Below are 19,483 nucleotides of genomic sequence, written 5' to 3' on the forward strand. Positions count from 1 at the left end.
TTTCATCTTTTCGAATTGCATTAATCTCTCCTTTGTGTAGCTTAGCTTCCATGACATAAAAAGAATTAATCTTCTTTACTTTTGCCACAATTAGAGAACCTTTAGTGAGTTTCCATTTATTTTCACCAAAATAATGTGCAAAGCCCTCATCATCAAGTCTACTTGTAGATATCAAGTTAAGACGAATATCTAGAACATGTCTTACATCTTTGAGTATCAATTTGCTCCCAATACTGGTCTCCAAGCAAATATCTCTAATACCCACAATCTTAGATGTACCATTGTTTCCCATTCTGACATTACCAAAATCACCAGCAATGTAAGATCTAAAGAAATCACCATGAGAAGTGACATGAAATGAAGCACCAGAGTCAATTACCCAGCTACTGTCCTGAGCTACAAGGCTAACACAACCTTCATCACAAACAATAGTGATATTACCTTCAGCAGCAACTGTATTGGTCTCTTTCTCATTTTTCTTCATTTCATTTTGTTCTCGCTTCCAAAACCTACACTCTTTCTTCATGTGACCTGGCCTATTACAATGAAAATATTTGATATCTCTTCTAGACTTGGATCTTCCTCTATAACCATATGGATTTCTGCTATGACTTCTTCCACGTCTTTCTTGTTTTTCAGTAACAAATGCACCAGAAGAAGATTCACCCTGTTCTTTCCTTCTGGCATCTTCATTTAGCAAACTGTCTTTAACCATATCTATGGTTATAGTCCCCTCTGGCATGGAGTTACAAATAGTCACCACATACGTTTCCCAACTTTCTGGTAAAGAGCTGAGAAATAATAATCCCTGCATCTCATCATCTATATTCATTTTCATAGCAACCAACTTGTTTGCAAGACTCTGAAATAGGCTTATGTGCTCAACAATGTTACTACCATCTTTATACTTCAAATTTACAAGCCTTCTGAGGAGAGAAATTCTATTTCCCACTGTCTTTTTCGCAAAGAGGTTTTCTAACCTTTGCCAAACAACATCAGCTCTGGTTTCATCTGAAATATGCTCATGCAAGTTTATATCCATCCATCTTCTAATATAGGCAATAGCTTTTCTATGTTGAACTTCCCATTCTTCATCGTCCATAGTAAAAGGTTTATTTTTAACCTTGATAGGCTTATACAAATCTTTGTAATAGAGCAAATCTTCAATCAGACACCTCTAAGTGGAATAATTTGATGAGTTCAATTTAAACATACCATCTGAATGCTCCATTTCAATCACACAAGAAAACTAGCACCAAACAACCTGACGCTCTGATACCACTTGTTGGGAAGAAACCTGTTAAAGCGGAATATTCTTTTCCCTCTTTGTGTATCAAAATAGGTTCCTCATCAAAATACTAACTTGGTATTCAAATGAAAATATTAACTAGCACAGCATAAATAGCAGAGCAAAAATCAATCACACAGTGAGACCAAATCTTTTAACGTGGAAAACCCAATGTGGGAAAAACCACGATCTTGACCGTAGTCCACCTCAAACTTCCACTATTAATAATACTGATAACAGGTTTACAGTAGGTCTTCTTTAGAATAACTAGAGGATCAGAATAACATCAAGAACATAGATCTTGACTCAAGAATAACATATCTTCATCACATAGGTGGATCTCTAAAGAGGGTAAACTATAGATCAACACCGTTAGGATTATAGAGTTTGCTGCAAGGATTCTTCACATAAAATTTGGGCCAAAACTGACAATATTTGGCCACCGATCGTCAAGTAGAAAACTCAGAAAACTTTACTTTCTTTCTCTATTTCTCTCTCCTCTTTTCTCTGCAAGCCGCCGCACGCTGCACGCTGCAATTTCTGATCTAGTTTCCTCACCTTCTCTCTCCTTTTTTTAATTTCTTTCATTTACTGATTTGAGCTCAATAGGCCCAATTGTCCAAGCCCACATATGGGCTGGAGCCAACAAGAAATTATGTTAGACTTTAAATATAATGATTTTTTTGTTATAAATAACTTAATTTTAAGATTTATGATAATCTGATCAAAATATTTATCATCATATCAAATTATGTCCAAAACCTATAAATAGCCCTCTTCATCTCATATGATATTTAATTAATATTTATATAATATTTTTTCTCTATTCAACTTGCACCATACATTTAGCTTTGGGTTCCACTGTCAAATCTAATCTAGTTTTTAGGATTAATGGACATCCAATTCAATATCTTTGTCACAAAATATGAATAACCTAAATTATAACCAGTGAGATGCGCCCATGGCCGACTTATATTCCACATGCCAATTAATTGCACATTGTGGAAGGTGTCTTCTTCCCAATCACCAAATTTGCCATCATTTGCTTCATTATAGTGTGTCGTTAATGTGGTTTTTACTGAGACATTCGATTGATTAGTGTGTTAGGGTATGAATGATAGCGGTCCACATGTGAGTGTGATATACATTATTTAGTGTAATAATTCTTTTATTATTTTAAATATTTGCTTAATGTCGTACAGATCCAAACTGTATCAAACTCGTGAATGTCCAAATCTGATTTAAATTGGTTGACTCAAGAATCATAATAGACAATACGATAATTTGATTGGATCTAAGTCTTCCAACGTGTGCTCTACTCCCACCGCGTTCCAAATTGGACTTAGAATTATTATTAGAATAATAAAACATTGATGATGTCTCTGTATTTAGTTTTTACTAAGGATATTACTATTTACAACCCTTATTTTACTATTTATAATCTCATTTTAATAATTTTTAATATATCTAAATTGATTATCTGTTTGTAAATGTACAAAAATATCATCCTCTTATTCCTCGTCCTTTTCTTTTCAATCTTCCTCCTCATCATCATCTTCTTCTTCTCGTAGGCAACAAAGTTGGTGATAGTGATGTCATAGAAGATCCACGATAGATAAGCAGTTTAGGGCCAACGATCAACGATAGCGATTCCCTTCTTTTTTATAGCTAGTAGAGCAGACGACGTTGTTAGCAAAAGATTAGTGACAAGTGAGCATGCTATGGCTGGTGATCCATGATGATGGCTTCCTCCTCTTCTGCAGCTAGCAGAGTCAACGATAGCGTCAATGGAAGATTGACGATAAGCAGGCAAGCTAGGGTCATTGATCGACGATAACGAATTCTTCCTCTTCCGTAGCCAACAAAACTTACGATGATAACGTCAATGGAAGATCAACGACATGTCGTAAGCTGAGGCTAGAAATCGATAGCAACGAGTAGTGGATAGCCATAGCAACAACTGTGGGGGTTAGTAGGATACGCGGAGTGGGAGGAGGAGGAAGCTCTTTGGTTTCTTTATGATAAATTATATTAACTTTTTATTTATGATAAATTTAAAATAAATTTATGTAAAAATAAATATATTTTTAATAGATGTCGTGAGTATAATTTGAATATAACTTGAGTGTCGGTTGAATATAAGAGATTCGATCCTATCCGAAAGGATTTGATCCGATTCTATACTAAGACATCGATTGAGTCGAATCGGCCCACGGGTTGATTGGGTTTAAAATAATTTAATTTCAAGATATTATTAAGATTTTTTTAAAAAATATTTCTCGATAAAAATAAAATATAGAGGTCGCATTCCAAAAAAACCCATTAAAGACCTTTTTTTTCGATAAATTGCCCGATCCGATTTTTGTGGGTCAAATGCTTCAAGACATCGTCACTGTTACGATAAGTGGAGAGGACTGCAACCGATGTTTGACTTCGAGTCCTTTTCTAATGGCCACATCTATTTGACTTGTCTCCCATCAGACAAACTCGTCCACATGATCACTTCTCAGCCACCAAAGCAAGGCGACGCGCTGATATATGACTGGGAGCCCGAGGGTAGGACCCGTGGGTCCCACAGATGCTCGCCAATTGGACTCATGCAATAACTCTCCTGATCGCTGACGAAGACGGTCGATTGCGGTCAATTCATGCAGCGGTGGCACCCGATACTGAGCCAGCTACTGTCGGGGCCCGCCGAGAGAAGTATATATATATATATATATATATATATATATATATATATATATATATATATATATATATATATCCATCCATGGGCGATTTTTCCTCAAAATATTTTTTTATTTTTTTACAAAAGACATCTCCTATTTTGATTTTTTTTTTCAAATGGTGGTATCTAATTCGCATAATACCCAAAATATCCTTTACTAACCTCAATAATACTTTTTTTAATCAATTTTTCATAAGTTTGTGATCGTTATAGTATTTTTATTTTACTCATTTATAGTTTTTTAATAATATTATAATATTTTATTAAATATTTAATAGTATAAAATTATTTAAAAAATATTATAAGAGATAACATGTTATGTTTTTTTTTGTTGTGATTGCTTGTAAACCATTATAATAGAGGTGTTCAAATTGAATCGTAAAATCAAACTATGGTTTTGATTAGGGGTAGTCTTTTTTTTGTTTGGTTAACAATCGAATTGAACTGATTTTAATTTAAAAAATATCAATTTGACTGAATTTATTATCCTAAGTCATTAACCAATTCAAACTGATTATTTTAACTAGTCTAAAGACTCAATTTTACAAAGGATACGGGCACAATTTCATAAATCTTATCGTATCGACCCAATTGTACTAAGATTATGATCCAGTCCAATTGAATTGAACCGATTTTATTTAATATATATTTAAATTACTTAAAATTATAATTTGATTAATCAGTTAATTGAACCGTATTAACTAGTTTTGAATCGATTTGGTTAGGTAGGTTTAAATTGATTCTTATTTGAACTATCTTATTGATTGAATAAAAAAAAATCAAAGTTCGATTTGAACACCCATATATTATAATATTAAATTATTTATTTTTCTAATTGGTTTAGTTGAAGTTATGAGTTTGTTTAGGTCATTTATAATGTTTTCAAGTAGGTTTTATAATATTTTTATTATAATGACCAAAACACTATAATAGCATAACTTTTTATCCCTATGTGAGTGATGTTGTTCTTAAACTATTATATATTATAGATATCTGTCCTGGTATAATATATTAAATAGTTTATAATCTGTTTTGATTTATTTGACTCACTTATAATATTTTCCAATAACATTCTATTGTTTTGATTAAAATATTAAAAACATTATATAAGTGATATATTTGGTTATCATAGACCATTACAAAATCAAATTTTTAGGTTTTGAGTTGGTTGGATTGAATTTAAGTTCATTTATTAATGATTTCAAGTAAGCTTTATAATTTTTTCTTTACGATGGCTATAAATGATGAAAAAAAAAACCAATGGGATTAGTGAGAGGTATTTTAGATATTATCGAAACAGGAGAACTATTTGAAAAAAAGGAAAACATGGGACACTTTTTGGGGAAAAAAATAAAAAATGGAGTTTTTTTTTTAATGGAAATCTCTCTATATCCATATAAATATCTAAATCTTATATATACATATATATATATATATATATTCCAATTTGGAGGGATATATATACATATAATACCAGTATTATTGTTAAAGAATTTTCAACGTGACAGAAATTAAATAACATAAAATATCAATATGTTCCCAAAGTTTTGCAGTATATTATATTATTATATATATATATATATATATATATATATATATATATGTTATAAACCTCATTTTATAATGGTAAATATGGAAGAAATGTGCCAAACGAAACGAACAACCAAAAAAAGAGGAGCGTCGACGTTTTTAAGGGAGGAGACCAAACGATTAATATATGCAAACTTCTCCTTATGCTCATTTGCGTCGATCACAACTAAACTTGGGTCAAACGGCAAGCCGAAATCTGAGGACATGGGAAGCGCTTCCATTCTCTCATCGGTGGCACGAAGGTGTTTGTTTGTGATGGGATCTTTTCATTGGAATTAGCAGCATAATACATCTGCTTCTTGTTATTGTTCCTCAGGCTTGAAGGCAAAGTGGCGTTGATCACCGGCGGGGCCAGCGGCATCGGCGAGTGCACGGCCAAGCTGTTCGCACGGCACGGCGCCCGAGTCATCGTCGCAGACATCCAGGACGACAAGGGCCGCGCCCTCTGTGCCGCCCTCGGCCCCGCCTCCTACGTCCACTGCGACGTCACAGACGAGGCCGACGTGGAGCGCGCGGTCGACACCGCCGTCGCCCTCCACGGGAAGCTGGACGTCATGTTCAACAACGCGGGCGTCATGGACCCGCCCGTCAACGGCTTCCTCGCCAGCGACAGGGCGGCATTCGAGCGGGTGATGGCCACCAACGCGCTGGGGGCATTCCTGGGGACGAAGCACGCGGCGCGGGTCATGGTGCCGGCGCGCGCCGGCAGCATCGTGTCGACGGCGAGCCTGGTGTCAGCGGTGGGCGGGGTGGCGTCGGCGGCGTACACGTGCTCGAAGCACGCGGTGGTGGGGCTGATGCGGAGCGCCGCGGCGGAGCTGGGGCGGTTCGGGGTGCGGGCCAATTGCGTGTCGCCGTACGGGGTGGCGACGCCGCTGGCGATGGCGGGGATGCAGTTGACCACGGAGGAGATGGAGGCGGCGATGGAGGCGATGGGCAACCTCAAGGGGGTGAGGCTGAAGGCGGCGGACGTGGCGGAGGCGGTGCTCTACCTGGCCAGCGACGAGTCCAGGTACGTGAGCGGCCTCAACCTGACGGTGGACGGAGGCCTCAGCGTCACCAAATCCCTGCAGTAGCACTCATCCACCGCATAACGATGGGACCTTTTCTATCGCAGTAACCATACTATTGCCTATCACACAATGATTTCAGCATATCATGAAAAGTATTTTTGATTAGATCTATTGCAGTAATAACCCACATCGCATCTGTGTTTCTTATCAGACAGTGATTTGAGCATATCATAATGCATCAAAAATAAAATATTTTGATTAGGTGATAATAATTCCAAGGATGTCGTATGAGTATCGACTAAACGTATCAGACATTTTACCTACGGGTTGCAAAGCACAAGAACACCCCATGTTCCATGTTCCATCTGGGGCCGCCGCAGCAGCACGCTGCTTCAAGCGGAGTCTTGGCTATGCTCATCCACTCCTCTTCTTCGCCGGCCTATTGCTCGCTCTCCTCCTCTCCATCGGCGAACAGTAGATGCAACGGCGGTGTCTTCCTTGCTTAACAGCTGCTGCTACGTCTTCCTCATTTGTCGTCGCAGCCTCTAAAATCCCAAGGACACTGCGACATCTTCCCGCTTCCCGCCCTGCAGCAGTCGTCGCTTCCTGAAGAAATGATTGCCTCATGGAGTTGAGGAAATCTCATTTGCTATGCAGTTGAGGAAATCTCTCTATTATCATGCCCCCGCAAGATCGAGCTTCTGTCAAGTATACCGATCTTGGACCAATGCAACAAAAATAGTTTGCGGGCTAGAGGCTTCGTGAGTGAGTCTGCTAGTTGATTAGTCGTATGGACATGAGAGACACGAAGTTGATGTCTGACAACTTGATCTCGCACGAAGTGAAAGTCGATGGCAATGTGTTTCACGCGTGAGTGGAACACTGGATTGACACATAAGTAGGTAGATTCAACATTGTCACAATATATTGTAGGAGTATGGGTAGAGCTGACTTTGAGTTCCTTGAGGAGATTTATGACCCAATTGAGTTCAGCAGCGGCGGTAGTAATAGCACGATATTCAGCTTCAGTTGTAGACTGGGCCACTGTCTTTTACTTTTTAGAACCCCAACTGATTGGATTAGACCCAACAAAGACGACATACCCTGACGCGGAGGTTCTATCATCAAAGTTTCCCGCCCAATCAGCATCAGCAATGGTATGGAGATGAAATTGAGTGGTTTTGCAGAGAAAGAGATCATGATTAAGGGTTCCTTTAAGATACCGTAAAATTTGTTTAACCGCAGACCAATGCATAGCAGAAGGCTGGTGCATGTATTGAGATAATTTATTGACTGCAAATGAGATATCTGGACGGGTGAGAGCCAAGTACTGTAAGGAGCCAAGTACTTATCGGTATTGAGTTGAGTCCGTGGTAGGGCTGCCATCATATAATTTTGAGTGATTCACTAGTAGAGAGAGGAGTATCAACTTCTTTCGCATCCTGCATATTTGTCTTTGATAATAAGTCTTGAATATACTTTCTCTGTGAGAGGAGGAGACCTGAGGATGTAAATGTTGCTTCCATTCCCAGAAAGTAGCTCAAGGGTCCTAAATCTTTTAGGGAGAATCGAGCAGCCAATTGCTTTAAAAATATCTGAATCTCCAAGGGATCATTACTTGTAACAATAATATCATCTACATATACTAGAAGATAGATATATTGTATTTCTATGTTGCTGTCGTAGGAATAAAGAGGTATCAGACTTGGAGTTGATGAAGCCAATTGATATCACAAACGATCCAAGTTCAGTATACCAAGCTCTTGAAGCTTGACGGAGTCCATAAATAACTTTTTGTAATTTGCAGACATGTCTCGGATACTGGTGATGAACAAAGCCAAGGGGTTGTTGCATAAAGACATCTTCAGTTAGAGTCCCCTGTAAAAAGGCATTGTTAACGTCCAGTTGTCGTAAGTGCCAGCCTCTAGAGATAGCCAAACTTAGAATAAGCCGAATTATTATGGGTTTAACTACAGGACAAAAAGTCTCTGTGAAGTTAACTCCAGGTCGTTGATGAAACCATTTGGCTACTAATTGTGCTTTATATCGAGCAACAGACCCGTCGAGGTTCCGCTTAATTCGGAAGACCCATTTACACCCGATGATGTTTTGTGTAGGATGAAAAGGTACAAGAGTCTATGTGGAGTTATGGAGAAGAGCATCATATTCTTCACACATGGCTTTACGCCAGTGAGGAGATTTTTGGGTTTGAGTAATTGTGGTGGGTTCACTAGTCTCGGAAGAGGATTTGGTGATAGCATGCAGGTCGAGAACCTGACATAGTTTAAAGATACCTCTTTTTGAGCATGTTGTCATTGGATGTCTAGGAACTGGAAGTTGTGTTATTGGTATGAGTGGTGGAGAGGCATCGACAGGGGTCGGGATAGGTTAAGATACATCAGTGGTACTAAGTAAAGAAGGTTGTTGTGATTCTAAGGATATTACGTTAGTAGTAGGGGAGGCTTGTGAAGAAGGAAGATGAGAAGGAATGGAGGGAGTGGGAAGCTGTTGAACCGGGAGAACAAAGGAGTGTGGATCTTTAAGAAAAGGACTGGATGGTGTGGGAAGAGTTTCGTTTGAGGGGATCGATGGTATACTCCAGTTATGTATATTTGTTAGAGTGGCCGGCATGATAGGAGACTCGTGGTTTTGAAATGGAAAGGCAGACTCCACAAAAACAACATGACGTGAAATAAAGACTTTTTGAGTTTTTGGTTCGTAGCATCGAAAGACATTATGTTCAAGAGAATATTCTATGAAGATGCAAGGTTTAGATCTTGGCGCTATCTTATGTGGGGCATAGGGACATAGCCATAGATAATATAAACAACCAAATATTTTGAGTTTTTGAAGGTTTGGGGATTTAGAAAATAGTTTTTCAAATGGAGACTATTATTGGAGAATTGGAGTGGGCAGACAATTAATAAGATAGACAGCAGTTTGAAAGGCTACGTACCAAAAGGTTGCTGGCATGGAGGCTTGATGTAGAAGCATGAGACTAGTTTCTACAATATGTCGATGTTTGCGTTCAGTAGAGCCAACTAGTTGAGTGTGTGAGGGTGACTTAAGGTGTTGGATACCACAGGTTGAAAGGTAGGATGTGAGAGCTTGATATTCATCCCCACCATCAGAGTAGACTGTTTTAATTGTAGACTGAAAGAAGTTTTCGACCAGCTTTTTAAAGTTGGTAAAAACTATTGAAACTTCTGACTTATGACAGAGAGGATAAATCCATGTGTACTTAGTAAAATAGTCTACAAAAATGACATAAAATCTAAACTTGTCAAAGGAAGTGACGGGAGCAGGACCCCAAATATCAGTATAAATAATTTCAAATAGTGTAGAACATAATATGGAGGAAGAACCAAAAGGGAGTCTATGACTTTTATTATTGAGACAAGCATCACAATAAAAGCTATTATTTGTAGGAGTAGAAAGAGAACAATGAGAAAGTAATTTATTTTAGATAGAGAGGGAGGGTTGACCGAGACGACGTTGCCACACATCGATTGGAGTTGCCACTGAGGAGTAAACAGTGGGCTGTTTGAGTTGTGGAACAGACGATCATTCATAAACATTGTCCTTACTCTGACCTTGGACAAAGGATGCCCCCGTGTTCAAATCCTTGACAAGAAAAGAGTTAGGAAAGAATTCAATAGAGGTATTATTTTGTTTGCAAAATTGAGAAACAAAAATAAGATTGTGTTTAATGTGAGGTGCACACAAAACATCATCGAGTGCAGAAGTTGTGATAGGTGAATTAAGCATTGTGGAACTAGTATGAGTAATAAGAAGTCCTTTACCATCACCGATGATGATGTCATCATGTCCATTATAGTTGTTGTGGATCGACAAGTTCTGTAGATCAGAGGTAATGTGGTGGGATGCGCCAGAGTCCACGATCCAATTATGATCAGTAGTGTTTGGAGTAGTCGTGAGATTTGCCTGAAGCCAATGTGATTGTGCAGGAAGTCGGGGTCGAGATCGACAGACCTTTGCAGAGTGACCAACTTTATCACATAATTGGCAGACAACTCTTCGTTGATTTGTGTGTTGAGGGCGCCATGACTGCATAGCAGATGAGATTTCCTCTGATAACAGAGAGATTTCCTCAACTGCATAGCAAATGAGATTTCCTCAACTGCATGACACAATCTCTCTGCTCGGTTAAAGAAATCTTATCTTTCATCATGTATAAATAGACTTCATATGATACTAATTGCAAATGCTTTTCTTCATTATCTCATTTCTTCATGGTATCAGAGCAGAAATTGTGAGGAGCCATCGGTGCTATTGCAGCACCCCTATCACACCACTGCCAAATTTCTCCTCGTCTGTGGCAGTCCCCCCTTTCCAGATCTTAGGCTGATCTGCACCCCCCCCCCCCCAGCACTTCTCCGACGGCCACCGACACCCAGACAGCCTTGCCCTACGTCTGCTCCATCGCGGCCCGCGCAGGATTCGCTGTCGACATCGCTGCTTCTGATCTGAAGCCCATTGCCGAGGAGACAACGCTTTCGATTTCTGCCGCAGAATCGATCGAAGGTCCTGTCAGCTCTGATACCATGAAGAAAAATGAGATAGTAAAGAAAAGCACTTGCAATTAGTATCATATGAAGTCTATTTATACATGGTGAAAGATAATATTTCTTTAACTGAGCAAAGAGATTGCCTCATGCAGTTGAGGAAATCTCTCTGTTATCAGAGGAAATCTCTCTGTTATCTCTTCCCTCTACAGAAGCAGCAGTAGCCGCTTCCCTCTACCGCAGCCGCTGCATCTTGCTTCCTCTATCGCAGCAGGTTTCATTGCCGCTTCCCTCTGCATTGAGGCCGACAGAGCTCTTCCACTATATGCCTAATCGCTGCATATTTCTTTAGAATCGATGCAGCATCATTGCAGCTTCCTCATCTACAGCAGCTTCCGCCGCAACCATAGTCATAGCCGTAGCCGCAGCCACAACATCGCTGCAGCTTCCTCCTGTGCTTCCTCATCTGCAGCAGTCTTCAGTAGCTACAGCAGCTTTTGCAGTTGTAGCAACCACAACAACTGTAGTTGTAGCAATCTGTAGTAGCTGTAGCAGCAGCAGTGATCTGCAGCAGCTTCAGCTGCCACAGAGATCTGTAGCAGCTGTAGTAGCAGCTACTCTTCTCACTCATTTCCTCCATCTTCCGTGAAGTTCTATTGTAAAAAAAAAAAAGAAAAAAAAGAAAGAAAGAAAGACACGCTAATCCCTTTCAAGTTATCAAAGGGTGGCAAATATGCGTCCTAGCGAGCTTAATTTTCTAATCTCTTATTTGGATACGACTTGCTAGGCTACATTGACGGATCTTTCAGTTTTCTGCCAACCATGCTCAACATCCCCGGAGAACCTAATCCAGTACCTAATCCAGCTCACAAATTGTGGCTACATCAAGATCATCTCATCCTTCAAGCTATTCAAGCCTCAATTGCTGGATCTATCGGTCCATTGATTTATGCATGTGTGACTATTGCCGATATGTGGTCTAAATTGCAAACAACCTTGGTGAATCATTCGCATACTCGCAAGCTCAGTCTTCTATCCAAGCTGATGATGACTAAACAAGAGGGAAGTACTTATCACTGATTATCTACAAAATATCAAAGTTATCATTGATGACTTGGCTTTGATATGTCATTCCCTATGTGACAAGGAGATCATCATCCATATCCTAAATGGTCTTGGAGATGACTACAAGGAATTGACGACTGCAATTTGGGCATGTGACTCGCTAGTCTCCTTTGAAGAATTCTATGACAAGTTGATTGACTATGAGATGTATTTGAAGCGTGCGGACAAACTGCCCGGACCATCTATCACAGCTCAAGTCAGTCATAAGTCTAAGAGGAAGAACACTCGATACCCTCCAAACATCACCAAAGGTATTCTTGATACTATGGGTCCCATGCAACACCCCCCTTATCCTCCTAATCATAACTTCTCGCAAAGTAGCAACTCTAATACTCATCCGCCTTGGCATCCTACCCCTTCAAGCTAACAACGACGGGTCGTCTGCCGGCTGTGTGATAAAATCAGACACTCCGCTAAAGTTTGTCGGTCTTGATCCCGCCTTCCTGCTCCGTCACACTGGCCTCAGACAAATATCCTCACTACTCCGACGACTAGCCAGCCCAACTAGATTGTGGACTCTAGCGCCTCCCATCACATCACCTCTGATCTTCAGAATTTATCTCTCCACAATCCCTATGGTGGCGATGAAGATATCATCATCGGTGACGGTAAAGGCCTTCCTATAACTTATACTGGTTCCACAACGCTTACTTATGATACTATCACATTTACACTCGATGATGTTTTATGTGCCCCTAATATTAAACACAACCTCATTTCTGTTTCTCAATTTTGCAAAAATAACAATACTTCAATTGAATTCTTTCCTGATTCCTTTCTTGTTAAGGACTTGAGCATAGGGGCATCCTTGGTCCAGAGCCCAAATAGAGGCAACATTTACGAATGACCGTCAGTTCCACAAATAACCCAGCCCGCTGTTCATTCTTCCGTTGCGGCTCCAGTCAATATGTGGCATCATCGTCTTGGTCATCCCTCATCTCTTATTCTGCAGAAATTACTTTCTTGTTTCTCTCTTCCTATTTTTAAATCGCATAGTTCTATAACACATTGTGATGCATGTCTTAGTAATAAAATTCATCGATAACCCTTTGACTTATCTTTCATTTCTACCTCTAAACCATTTGAAATTATTTATACAGATGTTTGGGGCCTTGCCCCAATCCTGTATTTTGATAAATTCAGATTTTATATCATTTTTGTAGATCACTTCACTAGGTACACATGATTATATCCTCTTCACCATAAATTTGACGTTTCGATCATCTTTCCCACTTTTCGAAAGTTGGTCAAAAACCACTTTCAGTCTACCATCAAAACGGTTTACTTTGATGGTGGCGGTGAATATCAAGCCCTGGCATCTTATCTCTCAGTTTGTGGTATCCAACATCTCAAGTCTCCCCCGCATACTCCTCAACTTGTTATCTCCGCCGAATGCAAACATTGACATATAATAGAAACTGGGTTTACACTTCTCCATCAGGCCTCCATGCCTTTAAACTTTTGGACAACAACCTTTCAAACTGCCGTCTACCTTATTAATAGAATGCTTACGCCAGTCCTACAATACCAATCCCCCTTTAACACACTATGTTATCCATGGTTGCATCCCTATGCCTCTCATAAGTTAACATCACGATCTAATCCTTGCATTTTTATAGGTTACTCTCTTGAACATAGTGCTTTCCGCTATTATAATCTCTACACTCACAAAATTTTTATATCACGTCACGTTATTTTTGTTGAGTTTGTCTTTCCTTTTCAAAACCATACCTCTCCTACCATGCAAAACACTTCATTAACCATTCTTCATTGGAGTATATCTCTGATCCAACCGGATGAGCCTCCCATGACATCGTCTAGTTCCTCCTCTCGTGATCCGCACTATTCCACTTCTCCGGTTTAGCAATTGCCCATTCCCTCCATTCCTACTCCACTTCTTTCTTCTCCGACTATTGGGGTACTTGGTTCAGGATCACAATCGTTATCTTTATCTCCTTGGCTAAGTGACCCTAACGACCTCCACCTGACCCGACTTTTGTCAATGATTCTCAACCGCTTCTTCCAACAACACAACCTCACGGTCCCATAGTCTCCAACCATTTTATGACCACATGCTCTAAGAGTGGTATTTTCAAATTGTGTCAGGTCCTTGATCTTCATGCTATCATGGATTCCTCATCCACCACCGTTGAACCCACTACCTTCACTCAAGCCCAAAAATCTCTACATTGGCGTATCGCCATGTGTGAGGAATATAATGCCCTCCTCCATAACTCAATATGGGATCTAGTACCCTTTCATCATACACAAAATATTATCGGGTGTAAGTGGGTTTTTCGAGTTAAGCGGAACCCCGATGGCTCTATTGCCCATTATAAGGCATGCCTCGTCGCCAAAGGGTTTCATCAAAGATTTATAGTTGATTTCACTGAAATATTTAGTCATGTTGTTAATCCCACTACATTCAAACTTATCCTGAGTCTGACCACCACTAAGGGTTGGCATTTACGCCAATTGGATGTTAATAATGCCTTTTTATATGGGACTCTAACTGAAGATATTTTTATGCAACAACCTCCTGGTTTCACTCTTCCTCAGTATCCAAGGCATGTCTACAAACTTCGAAAAGCTATTTATGGACTTCGTCAGGCTCCAAGAGCTTGGTACACTGAACTTGGCTCTTTTTTTACTTCAGTTGGCTTTCTTAACTCCAAATATGATTCCTCGTTATTTTTATGACAACACCATAGCGACACAATATATATTCTGGTATATGTGGATGACATTATTGTCACAAGCAACAACCCCGTAAAAATTCAAGCGTTCATCAAACAGTTAGCAGATCGATTCTCGCTCAAAGATCTAGGACCCCTGAACTACTTTCTGGGTGTATAGGCTACATTCACATCTTCCGATCTCTTTCTGTCACAATGAAAGTACATTCAAGATTTATTATCCAAAGCAAACATGCAGGATACAAATGTGGTTACAACTCCTCTATCTGCTAGTGGCTCTCTCAAATTATCTGATTGAAGTCATACTACGGAACCCACTCAATACCAATAAGTCATTGGTTCCCTATAGTACTTAGTTCTTACCCATCCTGACATCTCATTTGCAATCAACAAATTATCACAGTTTATGCAGAGGCCGTCTACTATGCATTGGTCTGCGATCAAACAAATCTTACGATATCTTAAGGGGACCCTCAATCATGGTCTCTTTCTTCGTAAACACTCTCCACTTTAGCTTCATGCCTTTACCGATGCTGATTGGGCAGGCAACTTTGATGATAGAACATCCACATCGGGGTATATTGTCTTCCTTGGTGCTAATCCAATCAATTGGAGTTCTAAGAAGCAAAAGACAATTGCACGATCTACAACTGAAGTTGAATACCGTGCTATCGCCATTGCCACTGCTGAACTCAATTGAGTCACAAATCTGCTAAAGGAACTCAACATCAACTCCACTCCTATAATATATTGTGATAATGTCGGAGCTACCTATCTGTGCGCTAATCCGGTGTTCCACTCTCATATGAAACATATTGCTATCAACTTCCATTTTGTGCGAGATCAAGTTGTATGCTGTCAACTACGAGTTTTTCATGTCCATTCGGCTGATCAGTTAGCCGACTCACTCACGAAGCCTCTCGCTCGTCAATTTTTTTTGCATTATATCGATCCAAGATTGATATCCTTGATAGGAGCATCATCTTGCGGAGCATGACAGCAGATAAGATTTTCCTAACTATATGAGGAAATCTAGAAATCCTCTAATCTGTTGAAAAAAAATTTTCCTCCTAACCTATATATAAATAGAAGAAGGATATATTAATGTAAATCAACTTATTATGTAATTTCTTTCTCTATCCTTCTTCTGACATAGATGACAAAACGGAGATGAGAAGGTGACCTTAAAACTCGAGAGTGCATGAAAGGAAGTAGTGGGAGGGAGATGACGGGACCAAGGAAATAAAGTGGGTGTCGAGGATGAGGGAAGAAGAGAGAGGAGCACTGTGTATCGGCATGACACCAATGTCCTCTGTTAGGATGTACACAGTGATTTCAACGTCACCTTTTAGGATGTACACATCAGACTAGAGAAAATTCTTTCAAATGCCTTTTGACCGTCCGTCGTCGAATCCAAGTTTTCATGTTGGGGAGGCGGAAACCTCGAAGCATGAGTGCGAGAGATAGAGAGAGAGAGAGAGAGCGAGAGAGAGAGAGAGCTTCACATAGGAGTCGACGTTCTTGGCTTGTTTTGTATCTTTGAGGCCTCCCGAGTCATGCAAGCTGTAGTTGAAGTTCTCAATGCTAGAAAAAGCAGTGCAGAGTGATTGGGGTTTCCCGACCTCAATCCAAATGTTTGAGCTTTGTGTCAATGGTGCAAGATCCACATCATTCGTTCTCTTACGACGGTATAGTATTATAATATTAAAATAGATTATGACGGATAATTTGAGTTTCAACATGTTATAAGTTTGGTTTCGGGAGATGATTAGATTCAGTAGAGGATTCTGTATAATCTAAATTGAGGAGCGTGTGTGAGAAAAGCTACTCCGATACTTACGAGTCTGGAAAATAATTATGAAATTATAGTTTTCCAATCAAATCTTTTATTAGGATACTCTAATAACTATCATGATTGAATCATGAGAATGGTTGAATAGTCTCATCGGATGTTACTACGAGGAAAAGAGTTGTCTAAACCATCAAACATTATAGTTCATTGAAATTAATGATTGATGAGTCCAATTAATGAGACATTGAATATGTGTTGGAATGATAACGACATGATATTTGGATTTCGACATGTCAAATCTTTTATCGGTACATATTCTTGTAAAACTCAACAACTTGTAATTTATCATTGAAATTAATCTTCATCATTAGTATCATAACATTTGAAACCACAGTTGAAAATTTATATATCTTCACAAATATTACATATATATATTGAAAATTTACATACCTTCACAAACATTACATATTTATATTCTCTTAAATCAGTATTTTTCATATTTGTCTCTATATACTCAAATAATAGACTCTACTTTACCGATATCGCAAAAAGATATCAAATAACAAAAGATAATTACATATTACTCCTTATAGTTAAATATCCTGCTCTCTATACTTTAAAAAATTAATATTATAATTTTTATAGTTATAAAAATAAAATAATTAACCCTATTTACCCTAACACTATTGGTTTTACCAACGGAAGATGCAGCAACACATGACAACATGTGTAAGAATGACAAGAATATGATGGAAAAAAAGATAATTTTAATATCCTAGTTACATTTTCATTCTTCTTAGTACTAGTGGTACGCGACATCATTGTTGGGGTCGTAGGTGGTTGTTGTTGTTATGATCATTGAGAACGATGCAACGATTAGTGAGAATGATATGGGGATGTCCTTAGAGACAAGCAAGGTGGAATCCTAGAAGTGGAGTTAAGGAACTTCTATGGCTTCTTATGAGGAGAGGAGGAGAAAAATAAAGATGAGAGGAAGCGATGACGAGAGGTAAGGTAAAGAGAGAGGAGGAAGAAGACAACGCAGATGTCGATACATTGCATCGACATCGCTCGGTATCTGCGTTAGTATCGACGTAGATCCAGAGCATTGAAACAGCCGCTCGACATCTGCATCAGTGTTGACACAAATGTAGAGCGACAAAAAGGAGAAGAAGGATGAGGGATCGAGGAAGGGGAGAAGAAGAGGGAGGAAGAGAAAAAGGAGGGAGAGTGATGATGAGAGGTAAGACAAAAGGAGAGACAAAAGAGGATAACGCAGTTGCCGACACTTTGTGTTTGTGTCGAAGCCGACACAGATGTAGAGCATCGATATATATGTCGTCCTCTTCCTCCTCACATTACAAGAAGTCATAAAGTCTCTCAGCTTCACCTCTAGAACTATGCTCGACTTGTCTCTACGAACATTCCCACATCGCTCTTGTCGGCCATTGCATCGTTCTTACTAATCACAACTACAATAGCTACCCATGGCCTCCAGCGATGCCATCGTTCGCTACCATCACTAAGAAAAAAATATATAATTAACATATTAAAATTACCTTCTTGCCCATCATTTTCTTATCAATTTTACATATGTTATCGCATACTGCATCATCCATCAATAAAATCGATAATATTATGATAAATAAGATTAATTATTTTATTTTTATAATTATAGAAATCTCAATATAAATTTTTTTAGTTTACCAATCGGAATGATCTAACTACTAATGATAATATGTAATTAGTCCCAAATAACAATAAATAAGACTAGTTGGGACATTAAACAATATAAAATGGGCTTCTACTTCAGCATTTTATCAAAACAAAAGTCTAAATAATAACTTTTTATTGTAAAAGAATCTTGAAAGCATATTTGAAAAAAATAAAAATGGCAAACTCATCTCTCTCTCTCTCTCTCTCTTTCTTGCACTTAATAACAAAGAAATATATATCATTATATAATTAATTTAAGCCATGGTCACATCATACTTTTTTTATAAATTTCATATATATATATATATATATATATATATATATATATAAAGCCTTTGTTTTTTTATGAGAGTGGTGGAGGAAACGAGGAAGTCCGACTGTTTCGTTCTTCCGTTCATTACGCCGTTGTCTGCGGTCTCTCTCTCTCTCTCTCTCTTCCCCCACTTGGTAGGAGAAAGCGAGGAGCAATCTCAGAACGCAACCCAAGCGCAATACCACTCGCGGAAGGTGGAGAGAGAGAGAGAAGACCGATGGCAAGCACGAAGGCGAAGGCCGGCGACGATCGAGCTTTCCCTCCGGCCAACCCCGCACAGGAGCTGAACCGCGAGAAGCCTGACGAGTTCCCCGTCGATCCCATCTCCACCGACGTCTCAACCGCCAAGCAGTGCAAGGTGGTACTGTTACGTACTCTAATACACTCGAATCCTTGTTCTTCTTCTTCTCTGACATAGTGTATGTGGGAAGGAGGAGGCTGAGGCGAGGCCGAGATCAGGAGCAGCAGCGGAGGCTGAGAAGAGCGATCTCGGCAGCAGACTAATGTCCGTTCTCATGATATCGGGCGTGGTCATCGCTGCCGCAGGGGTGGCATTCTTGGTTACCAAGAAGCTAAAGCAAACATAGAGAGACAGACAGACATCAGCTGAGGATCCTTGTGATGGAGATGGAAAATGAGGCTACAGTGTTTTCTCTGCTCCTGTATTTGTTTTTGTTTCTGGTTTGGAAGCCA

General features: G+C 39.4%; 1 protein-coding gene across 1 annotated transcript; it reads left to right on the forward strand.

Moving 5' to 3' along the window:
• Positions 1-5,696: 5,696 nt before the first annotated feature.
• Positions 5,697-6,889, forward strand: LOC135680372 (momilactone A synthase-like). Its single transcript, XM_065194255.1, has 2 exons — positions 5,697-5,851; positions 5,926-6,889. Exons 1-2 carry the CDS (start codon positions 5,814-5,816, stop codon positions 6,683-6,685), a joined length of 798 nt encoding a protein of 265 aa, XP_065050327.1. The 5' UTR covers positions 5,697-5,813; the 3' UTR covers positions 6,686-6,889.
• Positions 6,890-19,483: the final 12,594 nt, after the last annotated feature.

The sequence above is a fragment of the Musa acuminata genome, chromosome BXJ1-1 (assembly GCF_036884655.1).
Source record: "Musa acuminata AAA Group cultivar baxijiao chromosome BXJ1-1, Cavendish_Baxijiao_AAA, whole genome shotgun sequence".
NCBI lineage: Eukaryota > Viridiplantae > Streptophyta > Magnoliopsida > Zingiberales > Musaceae > Musa > Musa acuminata.

Excerpts from the sequence above, each read along its gene's own strand:
- LOC135680372 (XM_065194255.1), top strand. The coding sequence starts at position 5,814 with ATGGGAAGCGCTTCCATTCTCTCATCGGTGGCACGAAG. Across the intron at positions 5,852-5,925 it reads CTCTCATCGGTGGCACGAAG|GCTTGAAGGCAAAGTGGCGT; the intron begins GTGTTTGTTTGT and ends ATTGTTCCTCAG.